General features: G+C 29.9%; 1 protein-coding gene across 1 annotated transcript; it reads left to right on the top strand.

Annotated features, from left to right (window-relative positions):
• The first annotated feature begins 8,474 nt into the window (after positions 1-8,474).
• On the top strand, positions 8,475-10,159 carry LOC136078387 (uncharacterized). Its single transcript, XM_065794157.1, has 2 exons — positions 8,475-8,762; positions 8,825-10,159. Exons 1-2 carry the CDS (start codon positions 8,475-8,477, stop codon positions 10,157-10,159), a joined length of 1,623 nt encoding a protein of 540 aa, XP_065650229.1.
• The last annotated feature ends 4,043 nt before the right edge of the window (positions 10,160-14,202 follow it).

The raw sequence follows: 14,202 nt of genomic DNA, 5'->3' as shown, positions 1-14,202 counted from the left end.
TTTTTTCAAGATCAAATGGCATTAAAATTATTAATCCTGCTTTTGCACCAATCTAAACTTTTCCATTTATCCAGCTCTGCAAAGTTGCTCGGGGTACTTTAAAAGATTTAGCAGCAGCTCTAACGGACATTTAAAGTGAACTAATAACACTGTTTATAGCTTCAAGTAACACTTCCTCTTTATATTTCACATATTTACCTCGAGTTGGATGACATTGTTTCTTATTATGAATTTTTTTATTATTATTAGCCATTCTAAGATGAAAAGTTTATATTAAAAATTATTAAAATTTTCAATTAAAGATTATTTTCTAATACAATTTCATTTATAAGCAATAATCTACATGAAACAATATGATATCTTTCAATTACTTAGACTTTTGTTTATTTTTAAGTCATCATCCTCATATTTTAAAAATATTATATAAATATTTAACTAAATAAATGCATATACTTAAGATTGATAACTTTTAGGACATACATGTAACATTAAGTACTTATATTAAAAGAATAAAATCTACTAATATAAATTATTTATATTAGTAGATTTTATTCTTTTAATATAAGTACTTAATGTTACATGTATGTCCTAAAAGTTATCAATCTTAAGTAGGGGAACCTGTTGTACCTTTGACCACGTTGTACCTTTGGTCACTCTACTCTGTTGGCTTACTATTATTATTTAAAAAAAACGGGAAGTGTCATTTGAAATAGTAGTCCATGACAACTCTTCTTATCGTAAAACATTATACTTGGGATAGATGGTATTGATCCACAAGCACTTATAAGTTTTGACTCTTAAAAAGTAAATATTTGTGTTAATCTTATTCTGATTTTAAAACTGTGATAAATTGTTGTTTGATTCATCTACGACATTATAAACATTACCCAACATCTTTTTTTTGTTATGGAAAATTTTGGATGATTATGTCTGACCGTAAATGGGGATTAAGACAATAACTGTTAAAGAAACCCATCTCGTGTACCTTTGACCAGTCAAGGACGTTGTACCTTTGACCAATAAAAACTGCTTCCTCGATAATTTGCGGACTTTAAGAGGGCAAGATTATAAAATTTATAATCTACCTTATTAGGCGTCGTCTGTGCTTTATTGCTTTTTAATGCAAAATTGTTTCTAGTATTATGATGATGAAATAATTCCATTGAATTTTAATGCAATTCACTATTTATTCTTGAACCACTACTACACTTAGAATAATCAATTTTGTTAGTTTAGTTAGTTGGACAGCTGAAGCAATATTATTGTCAAGTTCATTTTATTACCTAGTTTCTGCTCAGCTATAGGGAATTAAATGTATCGAAATAGTTAATTAATTTTGTTAATATATTTTAGTTTTAAAATGCCAAGGAGCAAGATTGGTGTTTTTCGCAAAAAGATTTCCGAAATGGATATGCTAAATGCAGTGAATTTTGTGCTTCAACAAAAAATGAGTTTAAGTGAAGCTGCAAGACATTGCAACATTAAAAAGTCAACTTTAATATATCAGTTGAAGCAGTTTAAAAAATCTGGTAGTTGCGAATATTTATATTCACATACCAAACCAAAAAAAGTATTCTCAACTGAAGAAGAATTTATTTTGGTAAACTACTTGGCAGATGCTGCAAATATGCATTATGGACTTACATTAAAGCAGATAAGATCCTTTGCATTATGCTTTAGCAAATCAGAAAAAAAATTGAAACTTCATGGATGAAAAATAAATGTGCAGGTGAACAATGGCTGCGAGATTTTCGCAAAAGATATAATAACAAGCTATCTCTACGTAAACCACAACCTACAAGTCTTGGTAGATCTTTTGCATTCAATAGAGAAACTGTAAGAATTGTATATAAAAATTACAAAAATGTTTTAGAACGTTATCATTTTGACCCATCAAATATTTGGAACTGTGATGAAACAGGAATTACCACAGTCCACGTACCACCAAAAATTCTAGCTCCAAAAGGTAAAAAACAAATAGGGAGCATAACTAGTGCTGAACGAGGCAACAATGTAACAATGATTGCAGCCATTAATGCTACTGGAAATAGCATTCCACCATTACTTGTATTTCCACGTGCTAAATTCAAAGACTACATGTTAAATAATTGTCCTCCTGGAAGTGTATGAGCAGCTAATAAGTCTGGATGGTCAAATGAAGTCATTTTTGTGCAATTTCTTGAACATTTTATTAGTAATGTGCGACCGTCAATTAAAAAACCTGTTCTTTTATTAATGGATAATCATGAGAGTCATGTAAACATTTCTGTTATTGAGTTAGCAAAAAAATCAGGCATAGTTTTAATGACATTTCATCCTCACACAACCCATAAAATGCAACCTCTTGATCGTAGTGTTTTTGGATCATTTAAAACTTTTTATAACAATGCCATGAATAACTGGATGATATCACCAGGCAATGCTGGTAAACCAGTCACAATTTATGATATATCTTACCTTGTTGGTCAAGCTTATCCTCATGCTTTTGTACCAAATAATATTATAAACAGTTTTAAATGTACTGGATTTTATCCATTTAATGAAAATATTTTTACTGATATTGACTTTTTAGCTGCAAATGTTACTGATAGGCCAATAGTGAATACTGAAGCTTGCCTTTCTAATGAGATTATTGATGTTAAAACTGCTCCATCCAGTGTACCATCAACGTCATCTATTGTTTTAGGGGAAATCCCTACTGTGAGTTTACCATCAAGATCAATTGTTTCACCTGAGATAATACGACCTCATCCTAAAGCCAAATTAAGAAAAACAAATACTTCAAAAAGACGTAATAGAAAATTATGTATTCTAACTGATACCCCTGAAATTAAAGTTATTCTAGATTCAAAATCTAATAACCAACAATTTAAAAAGACCTCTTCAAGCAAAAGAAAAAAAATGGCAAAGCAGATTATTTTTAGTCAGTCTGACATATATTTAAATGATGAAAGCTCTAATGAAATTGATTTTGGAGTAAATATACTTGATAATGAAAGTGAAATTGTTTCTAGAGATTTTTTAATTGTCAAGTTGGCTGGAAAGAAATGCTCTAGATTTTATGTAGCAGAAGTTTTAGAAGTTGTTGGTATAGTTTACAAAATTAAGTACCTTAAGAAATCAGGAGACTTTTGTAACAAGTTTATAAGAGAAGATGACAATCTTTATGATTTGGAACTTAAGGATATTATTATGAAACTTCCACCACCAAGTATTGGTCATGGTTCATCTAAGCGTCAGTATCTTATGTTTGATGTTGATCTGACTATTTGCAATAGTTAATATATTTTACTCTTTTATCATTGTATTTTTTGTTGTCATCATTAAGATATTTTCTATAAAAAGCATTATGATCATATGTAAATGAATATAGACCGCCAGCTAACATAAGTTATAAAAATATATTTTGGCTCTTTTCTTATCTAAAATAATAAAAATAACTGTATATATTAGAAAATATGTTTTGTACAATTAAATCGCGTTTAAAGTTTTGGACCTTAATCCTAATTATTTCATGTAAGTAGCATCTAGTTTTTTTTTAGACAATTAGGATTGATTACAAAATAATTAGATTTTTTTTATTGATATAAGATGGACCAAAAGTTTCTATATAATATATAACAAGCTAAAATATTAAAAAGGGTTCAAACATTGCATGATTTTTTAATAATAACATTTTGGTCAAAGGAACAACGCGCATCGGTCAAAGGTACAACGTACGTGTTGTACCTTTGACCAATAGACTTCTTTTTTTAAAACGCGGGAAAAAGATACTTCTTGGTCAAATGAAAAAAAAGTTCTAAGTATAATTTTTGGGCAAAATATAAGAGAATATTATAAAGTTTGAATGGTTTGGATTTACACAATAGGCTACGCAAAAAACGCCTTAAAGCAAAAAGTGGTCAAAGGTACAACAGGTTCCCCTATATGCATTTATTTAGTTAAATATTTATAAAATATTTTTAAAATATGAGGATAAAATATATTTATAATAAATATCTTACAAGTAAGAGTTACTTTTAGACACAAGAGTTACTTTTAAATCTAAAGTAATACTTTTTTGAGATAAATATTTGTTATGATGTTTCTTCTATTATAAACACCCGCCAACTAAAATAATGTTATTATTTTATTGGTTGAGTTCATACCAGTCTCAAAAAAGTCGCATTTATAAACTTAAAGCAAAAACCAAGACAGAAATATTAAATTTAAAATGTGGCTGGAATTTGGTCACACGCTCGAATTTGGTCACTTTACCTTAATAGTCCGGTCCAAATAGACAATACAGTTTACAATAATTCGCATAGAGCTGAAATTTGGTACAGACCTTCGGGACATTTTCACAAAAAAAATATTAAAAGTCCCCACCGATTCTGCATCTGCAAAAAAAGTTATTCAAGGTCAAAAGTAGAAAAAAATGGTTTTTCATATTTTTCCGGTAAACGGTAAATTTTATCAAAAAAAATAAATAAATCGAGCAAAAGTTTTAGATCATTAAATTATCTCCAAAAATTGTCTTTATACTTTTTTTTTCTAAGAATCACTATTCCTGATATATTGCAAATCTAAAATCGAAGAAGTCTTATTCAACATAATCTATAAATAATGTTTTATTTGCTATATAATAGTGTTATTACTATATATTATTAAATATAATAGTATGCTATATCTTCTTCGCCTTTTTTCTTCTTCTTCTTCTTCTTCTTCTTCTTCTTCTTCTTCATCTTCTTCCTCTTTTACTTCTTTGTCGTCTTCTCCCTCCTCTACTTCTTCTTTTTTTTTTAGCTCGAAATGTGAAAAAGATACATTAGCTGTCTCATCATTAACATCATCAAAATCTTCATTTGTTGAAATTAAATCAATATTGGAGCAAGACTGGCCTCGACAATTAGTATATATTGGTGAACACAATAAACCGACTTTTTTGCAACTACATTTTGCACTACAACCCCTTTTGCAATTGCAAAAGATGGTGTTGAGAAGTTTTTTTGGAGCAGATGAAAGTAAAGTTTGAATTGGCTCCAATGTATTACCTTCTAAATTCCACCCCCAGTCTGTTGGGTCCAGTTGATTGCCTAGCCATACTTGAATTTGATAGTACACTCGATATAAGTGTTGACAAGCAGAACCAGATGTTGGAGGAAGACAAGATAATTGCACTCTTTTATTGTTCCAGGTATTTTTTACAAAACTTGAATATCTATACTTGTCTATACAAACAACTTTAGAGAAAACGAATCCCGTTTGCGATGATGTGTTGTGGATTCGAGTCGATCCTTTGAAATACTTCGACATAATTAGTTAAATCATGTTTTTCAAACAATTTAAATACCGTTGTTTTACCCCTTCTGAAAAATGTTGATGTATTATCACAGCCTGTAATTGCATGTAAAAATAAGATATGATTTTGACATTTTGGATAAGCAGATAAACTTTTTGATGAAGATATTTCTGTTGGTTGTTGAGCTTTCCCGGGTTTCAAAAAAAATATTCTTATCAGTTGGAGTTCTTGCAGTAGTACTAATAAGTCAACATCTTCACCGACAACGATAGTTGTATTTGATGTACTGGATTGTTCTATGGCTGTTTCAGTTATGAGGACATCAGCGTCATTATCAGCTTGCTTCACTATAATATTTGCAGCTGTTAACCTTTCTCATAATATTAAAATGAAGCAAGATTTGTTGTGAGTATTGGTAAGGAATTGCTGTCGGCTTGTTGGAACCGTCATAAATTGATCAAAAATGACATCATAAAATAAAGATGTTTTTGTGGTTTGACAACGCTGTTCTGCAGCTTTAACATTTTTTTTATAATCAGTATAACTCTCAAATACTACTATAGGGACTTCATGACCAAAATATCTATGTACATACTGAATGTATTTATCAAAAATAACGTTGAACGCTTCCTCTCGATCCCACACAACGCGGTGTAATAAATATCCTCTATCGATGATGTAACTGGCATTTGCGCTGTCAATTTTAATATTCACAGATTCAAAGAATTGTAAAGAGCTGATTTTTTTGTTTTACGCATTCCAGTTTTATCAAATAATGATAATGGATAGGGGGCTAGTTCATATTCAAAAATATTTTCAATTTCTTTCTCAAATGTCTTAGTAATACTCATACGTTGAAATAACAATACTGGATCTACAGGTACTTTCTCATTATGAACCTTTATGACACTACTCATGGTTAAAAGAGGAAGTATTTTATCAGAGCGTTTTAATTTGATATTAAATATTTGCCCGGCCATCTTAGACATAGAAGCAATTCCAACTTCACGAGCTTTATGATAGTTAACTTTATTATCACCGACGACTCAACTCGCAATAGATGTGATTTATTTAACAATTGGGAAAGGATCATGCAATTCAAACCACTTATAAAGTTTTTCGGTATTTCTAGAATCTTTCTTTATTCGTGAATCACTTGCATCTACATGCTGATCTGTTGCATCCACTCTACCAGATCTTCCAATCCTTCACAAAAAGTATTTATTGCATGCATGTCATAAACTCATTTACTTATAGCACTGTCTTTTGTGTTTCTTCCTCGAGCAATACCTCCATTTATCTTCATTGATTTCATCATTGACTGCTCGATCACCATTTCTGTTGAAGCACCACAACTGAGCTTATCGCAACGTCTAACGGTGAAAAATCTTTCGATAAATTTTTAATAAATAATACAGTTTGTTAATTTTTCTAATTGTAGCATATCCTGCAAATACAAATGCGCAGACTTAGCATAAAGAAAATGTCCTGTTGCGTGGAAATAATGAAGTATTTCTTTAATGCTGTTCAAATAAGCTTGCCAATCTCCCATGTGTTCAGCTCTTATAAATTTCTTTGCTATCGGCACCATATTAAAATATTCTATCCATAGTTTTGCTGTAGGTCCTCGTTTTTCAAATTCCTTTAGCTTTTTATTGAACTGTTAAAGAAATCTTTCGTATATTTATTATCGTCACCACTTTCGATATCATTATACAAAATTATGTTATTTATGACATTTTCAACGGTAATATTAAGACTTGCAGCTCTCTCGTCATAAATAACAAGATTTTTTAATATTATTATTGCTAAAGTGAGCTGATGTAATGTATGGGCTCTAACAGCTCTCGCGTAAGCATAACCATTGAACATTTTTTCTAATGACTTAGGTGCATAAATTAACAAAAGCACCTCTTGTATGCCACTACGTTGCATAATATAACCAATTAATCAAAAAAATGACATAATTAAGAGAAACCCTCCAAGTCTTATTACGATCTTCAAAAGTTCAGATCCATCAGGTGCTGCAGATACGATATCTCTAGCTTTTGCATAAACAGGTTGATCAAAAGTAATAATGCATACTTCGTGACAATAATTTTTTGCATTTTGTAAAGCACAAAGTAAAGTAGTGTATATAGTACTGTAGTTATTTGCTGGTTGGTGAATAAATGGTAAAAATAAAATTTTGGATTCAGAAAAATTCATCATATTACTTGTTAAATGTTCGACAAAACCATTCCAAACGGGTAATGATAAATTCTTGTATTTAACATAGAACCATATGGCATCTATTTTTTGAAGTAGAGATACTGATGCTTCACTTTCATAAGGGAAATATTGCACATTTATTTCATTATACCGACTACACCATCATTTTGATAGATTTGTATTGGCACATGAGCTTTTGCTGCGAAGTCTTTTGCTAAAAGAATTTCCTTTATTTGTGGTATTAGATCTTCAACTTTTAGAATCGACTCTTTGAATTCTAGGGTAACAACTTTATTAATTTTACAACGAACATTTTGCGCTTTCTTTTTTTCAGCCTCTTCATTCGCTTCATCGCCGCAAAATAAACAATATTTTTTGAAACAAAAATTGGATTCACTCATGCGAACTCTGGTACGAGGTGGACTAGTTTTGGATATACTGGCTTGATCCATATGTTGCTGTCTTTTAAATGCCACAATAGAATTCTTCCGGGTATACACTTTACGGCACTGTACATGAGTTGTCACAGATTTCTGACCTTTTAGGTACTCAAGGAACCCGTCATTTCTATCGACACTTGAATCAATTAAAGTCTTCATTCCTCGATCAACAACAACTGTTTCATTTGTTGTTAAAAGTTTACTACACAAGCATAATTGCGACATTTTAAGAAAAGTATTAAATAGTACAAATCCTTATGAGAAATATTTAACAATAACCAAACATATTAACTGCATAAGCCAGAATATCGTTTAAGACAAATTGAACGCGCGTAATTTGGTATGAAGGGAAAATTTAGTTTAAAAAGTCATGCAAAAGAATTTGTTAATAATTTTTCATGAGAGGGGTCATAAAAATAACTTTAAAAAAAGTTTTATTTTAAAAACTTATCAAATAAATTTTATACGTAATGCGGACCTTTCCCATAAATCGGCAAAAACGCAATGCATTGTGGTAGTTGTATTCATTTAAATCAAAACAAATGTCGAAAAGCCTAATAAATTTTAACAGTGATGTTCAATTATGTAAAAACAGTGAGATTGAACTTTGTGAAAACAGTGAAATTGAACTTTATGAAAACAGTGAAGATGATAGTGAAATTACTGAAGGTGAACTCACTTTTAACGGAGAAGTTGAACTTTGCGAAAACAGTGAACCACTCTTTTCACAAAGTTTAACTTCACTCTTTTCACAGAATTCGATCTCACTGAGAGAAGTTGAACACAGTGAAGTTGACTTCAGTTCAACAAGTGGTGGATGTACTTGTTGTGTACCAAATTGTTTAATAATTCTAAGCGTAATAAAAACTTATCATTTTATGTTATACCCAAGGAAAAAGTGTTAAGAAAGTTATGGTTAGCCAAAATTAGCAGAAAAGACTTTAGTCCTTCTTCTTCTCACAGAGTTTGTTCAGCACACTTTCAAGGGAACAAAAAAACTTATATGAATAATGTTCCAACAATTATTCCAAAAACAGTTAAGCTAACTGCTCGTGTACCAAGGAAAACCAAAAATAGCCTTGGTTTAATACATAAAACAATACAAATACCTTATAGTGAAGAACTATCAACACCTGTTTTAAGCTACGAAGAAACATTAAAACAAGAAAAAAAAATTCTTAAAGATCAAATTGAGGACATTATAAAAGAAAAACAAGCGTTAGAAAACACTCAAAAAGAAGCTATATGTAAGCTCAATGACAAAATACTTCTATCACAATTTACAGTTGAAAGGTTTAAACATAACAAAGAACATTTCAAATTTTACACAGGTTTTGAAAATTTTGAACTATTTAAAGTAGTCATGAAGTTTTTAGAACCAGAAATATATTCACTAAATTATTGGGGTTCAATGTCTACTGTTGCTGACGATTTAAGTGAAAATTCTTCATCTAAAACAAGAGGAAGATCACGTATATTAAACGTTGAAGAGGAATTTTTCATGGTGCTAATTCGACTACGTTGCGCCTTTCCTATAGAAGATTTAGCAATACGGTTTAATATTTCATCAAGCACTACCAGTAGGATATTAATTACTTGGTATGATTTTTTGCACATAAAATTTAGATCAATTCCAATATGGCCAACAAAAAAACTAGTTAATGAAACAATGCCTAGCTGCTTTAAAGATGTATACCCTAATACTCGTGTAATTATAGACTGTACAGAAATATTTACTGTGATGCCATCTAGCTATCGCACTCAATCAGCTATGTTTTCAAAATATAAACATCATCACACAGCAAAGGGTTTGATTGGTATTGCACCGAGTGGTGCCATTACATTTGTATCTGATTTATATGCTGGAAGATCAAGTGATAAACAGATAACAAATCACTGTGGCATACTAAAATTATTAGAAAAAGGTGATAGCCTGATGGCTGATAGAGGTTTCGATATCGTAAATGACTTACCAAAAGGAATTAGTCTCAACATACCACCATTTCTTGAAGGCGATTTTCAACTTACATTGGAAAAAGAATTAGAAACAAGACGAATTGCATCTGTGCGAATTCATGTCGAACGTGCAATTGCAAGAATCAAAAACTACAGAATATTACAAAACACATTTCCACTTTCAATGGCTGCTGACATGAACAAAATATGGGTCATAGTTTGTTATTTAGTTACTTTTCTGCCACCTCTAATAAAAACTGATAGCAAATAATGTAACCAGACAAAAAAAGAAACATTTTATAAATATTCTGTAAACATTTATTTTACTTTAAATATTTCTGATGACATAAATTTGAAATAAAAATCTGTTAACTCTGGAAAAATAATTGTATTCCATAATTCCGCATCATACTCTATTGTTTCGATGTGCAATGATTTTTCTGTGTATACAATAAAATCAATTGTTTTAGTTTCTGTTAGTGCCATAACGCCTTGACACTGATAGTAATAAGGATGGTTTATTTTTAATTTTGGAGCACCATCGTTAAATTTCAAATAAAAGTTTTTATCTTGACACGCTTCTTTAATTGTTAAATGTTTTTTTGAAGAAGGACATTTCACTTCAAGTACTTTTTCAGGGCTAACTACTCCATCAGGGCTACAACCCAACCAAGGGCATTTTGGGTTTATAAAAAAACCACATCGAGTAACACTTGACTTCGTTATGTTTTCATATAGTTTTATTGCTATATCTTCATTAACCTTTCCCCACATACAGTTTTCTCCTGCTTTGATATTTTTTGTTTGTAAACATTTTTTTTAAATTGATGTAGGGTAAATTTTTTTCCACCTATTTATTACAGTACCAAAATTTGAAGCTGTCAATCGTTTGCATCTTTCTTGATACCATAATGTACTTTCAGATTGTTTAACTGTATTGACTTCAATATTTTTAGCTTCCTCAATATCAACAATTAAATGTAATTCTACAAATGCTTTTTGTTCAGTAGACAAACAACTTAAATCAATCACCTTTTTTAAATTGTCAAATAGAGTAATAATAATCAATCGGTCATCTTTTTTACTAAAAGGTTCTGCAATATCATTGTCTATAAATGTTGACAGAGATGAATTAAAAAAGGAACATGCCTGAAAGTTATTATCACGAATTATTGAAGATATATATGTCCCCTGGCAGAGATTTTCTAAACCTTTACAAAGAGTTTGAAGTTGTAAAGTTGAGGTTTCGTAACAATTTGGTAATGAATGGTATCTTTTCTTTAAATAAACGATAGCCAAGAGTTTGGAGTTTATTGGCTCCTTTTTTACAATTATCAATATGTATAGTATCATTAACAAGATATTTCTTGATAAAATTGTGAGATATATTTGGTAAAAGTGAAATGTCTCTTGACCAAGTTGATATACTCTTGTTTATAGATTCTTCTTCGTCAACAACAATAAGCTCATCATGCTTAAGTTCCCGAAACATAGCTTTAGATGCCTGGCAAGAGTTCTGAAAAGAACTAGCATCAATTTTATTTTCTAAATTAGCATTAAAAGAACTAATCATTATAATAATATTTAATTCCTAATACTTTAATCGGATTGTTTTGATTTAAATGAATACAACTACCACAATGCATTGCGCAGTTGCCGATTTATGGGAAAGGTCCATTCATTAATGCTCTTATTTTTTTTTTAACATATAACAATTATAAAAACTTAATTTTAATTAAATATAATTTATTTTATAACGGCTAAACAATAATTAAAACCCCCTAAAACAGTTTCTTGCAATAGTTTCTTGCTTTTATTCAAGATCATAGAAAAGCCGCATAACCTTTTTTTTTCTGTAAATAGTAAAAAGCACTAGCAAAAAAACAAATTTTTATTCTTTGCCATTAAATAACTTTTTTTGCAGATGTGGAATCATTGGAGACTTTTTATATTTTATTTTCAATAATGTCGCCAACGTTTGTACCACTTTTCTGCTCTATGCGAATTAATGCAAACCTACCACTATTTTTTCGACTATTTTGACAGGACTTTAAGTTAATCGTTAAATAAGTAGACAAATTGAACAATCAAGACATTTTTTGTTAACCCAGACGAACAAATTAAAAAAAAAAATAACATACGTTAACCGAACTAAAACTCGCATTTACTTTGTCATGCGAGTTGTTATTATTATAAAGCATTTTTATAGTGATAATTTACTACTTTTAAAAATGTTTAACTCACAACGTATATTCTGGTCGTAATTTATATCTTTATAGTATAGTATGACGTAAAAAATATTTTTAAGAAAAAGCTTTTTTTGTATTCCTAAATAATTTTTATGTGCATTTTAGCAAAATGTTTTACGTTAAATTATTTATCTTTAACCCTTAAACCTAACAATTGTAAATTTTGTAATTGTTACTTGATTCTACGCAGATAAATAATAAGGAAAGTATTCTGATGCTATTGCAGAAAAAAGAAAAGAAGAGAGTTTATTAGTTCGTGTCTAGCCTTTTTCGTGTGTTAATTTACCTCCTCAAGGCCAAAAAAGTCACTAAGTCGAGGAGGCTGCTTTAGTTGTTGTTACAACCCTCTCTCAACTCTTTAACTACGAAACACGAACCTTGACGAACAAGACCGCTACGCGGAGAACCAAGTTGAGCGCGGTACTACCAGGGACGTGGTGGTGATCGAACTCGGAACTTATCGTTTATGAGGCGAGCGCTCTACCACTACACCGCTACTGTACTACCGTTGAATAACAACCTTGACGGGTATTATTCGACGATTTTAGCGGGTTTAATGTATGTACAGCACAATAATAATAAAATATGACCTAAACTTAGTTTACTACTTCTTACGTTTTAAGTAAAAACGACATTAAAGAAACGACACACTTGATGCTAAATTAAAATTTTGTTTTAAAAACAAGATCAAAATATCCTTACAAAATATTAATAGCAAAATAAATCATGGTTTTTAAGTTCTTTTGAAAAAAATTTAACTTGGTTGAAACTTTGGCATTTTCGGAAGAAATTCGATTTTTCCACATGGAATTACAAACCTATATAGTATAAAAATATGGCATAATATAGGGTAGATTAGGGTAATATGAGCACCTTGAGTGAAAATTGGAATATTTTTTAAAATTATTATGCCGGGTCCAGGGTGCTTATTCACAACTCTTTCGTAAGTCAAAAATTTGCGTAAGTTTTGGCGTAAGTTCAAAGTTACGCAAAGTCATATTCACAAACTTTGCCTAAGCAAAAACTTAAGTTTTTGCGTAAGTTTTTACTTACGCAAAAAGTCTAAAAAACGGTATTCACAACATTTTCCTAAAAAGTGCTCAGCGAAGTTTACGCAAGAAAAGTTACGTCTGCTATTTTCTGACTTACGTTTGGCGTAACTTTAAATCATCTAATATTAAAAAATGGCGTTTTAATTATTGTAAAAGATTTCAGATTTTGTTTGTAACTGCCAATAAATTATATACTTATATTAATATTATACTGCTATACGTAAGTTATTTACTTAAAAAATACAGCTATAACCTTTTTTTTAACAACAACAACAACAATAGAAATATAATATATTGCTATTGTTGTTGTAAAAAAAAAGGTTATAGTTGTATTATTTAAGAAATAACTTAACGTATGTTAATATATGGAAAATATATTATTATATTTACCAAAAATATAGAAGTACTACATAAGCTTGTTTTAAGGTGAAAAAAATATATACATACATTTTATATAATGGATGGTTCACTCTAAATTGAACCATCTATTAGATGGTTCAATTTAGAGTGAACCATCCATTATATAAAATGTATGTATATATTTTTTTCACCTTAAAACAAGCTTATGTAGTACTTCTATATTTTTGGTAAATATAATAACATATTTTCCATATATTAACATACGTTAAGTTATTTCTTAAATAATACATTTCTTAAATAATACATACGTATTAGACTAATACCATATAAGAGAGCTAGCTCTCTTATATGGTACTATATATATGGAGAGCTCTCTAGAGAGCTCTCTTATATGGTATTAGATGGTTCACACTAGAGCAAACCATCCATTATATAGAATGATAATATGATTATATAGATATAGAATGATAATATAGATATTATATAGATATGAGAGCTCTTATAGCTTGGCTAAAACAAGGAGAGCGACCATAGTAATACTATGGTCGCTCTCCCTGTTTTAGTTTGTATAACATATAGTTTTATTATGTTGTATATGTATACAATTGTAATATTTATATAATTTAGTATATGTTTTAGTTTGTATATAATAT

Source organism: Hydra vulgaris, chromosome 03 (genome assembly GCF_038396675.1).
Source record: "Hydra vulgaris chromosome 03, alternate assembly HydraT2T_AEP".
Classification (NCBI taxonomy): domain Eukaryota; kingdom Metazoa; phylum Cnidaria; class Hydrozoa; order Anthoathecata; family Hydridae; genus Hydra; species Hydra vulgaris.
The sequence above is the reverse complement of the archived record's forward strand: the minus strand, read 5'-3'. Positions and strand labels throughout refer to the sequence as shown.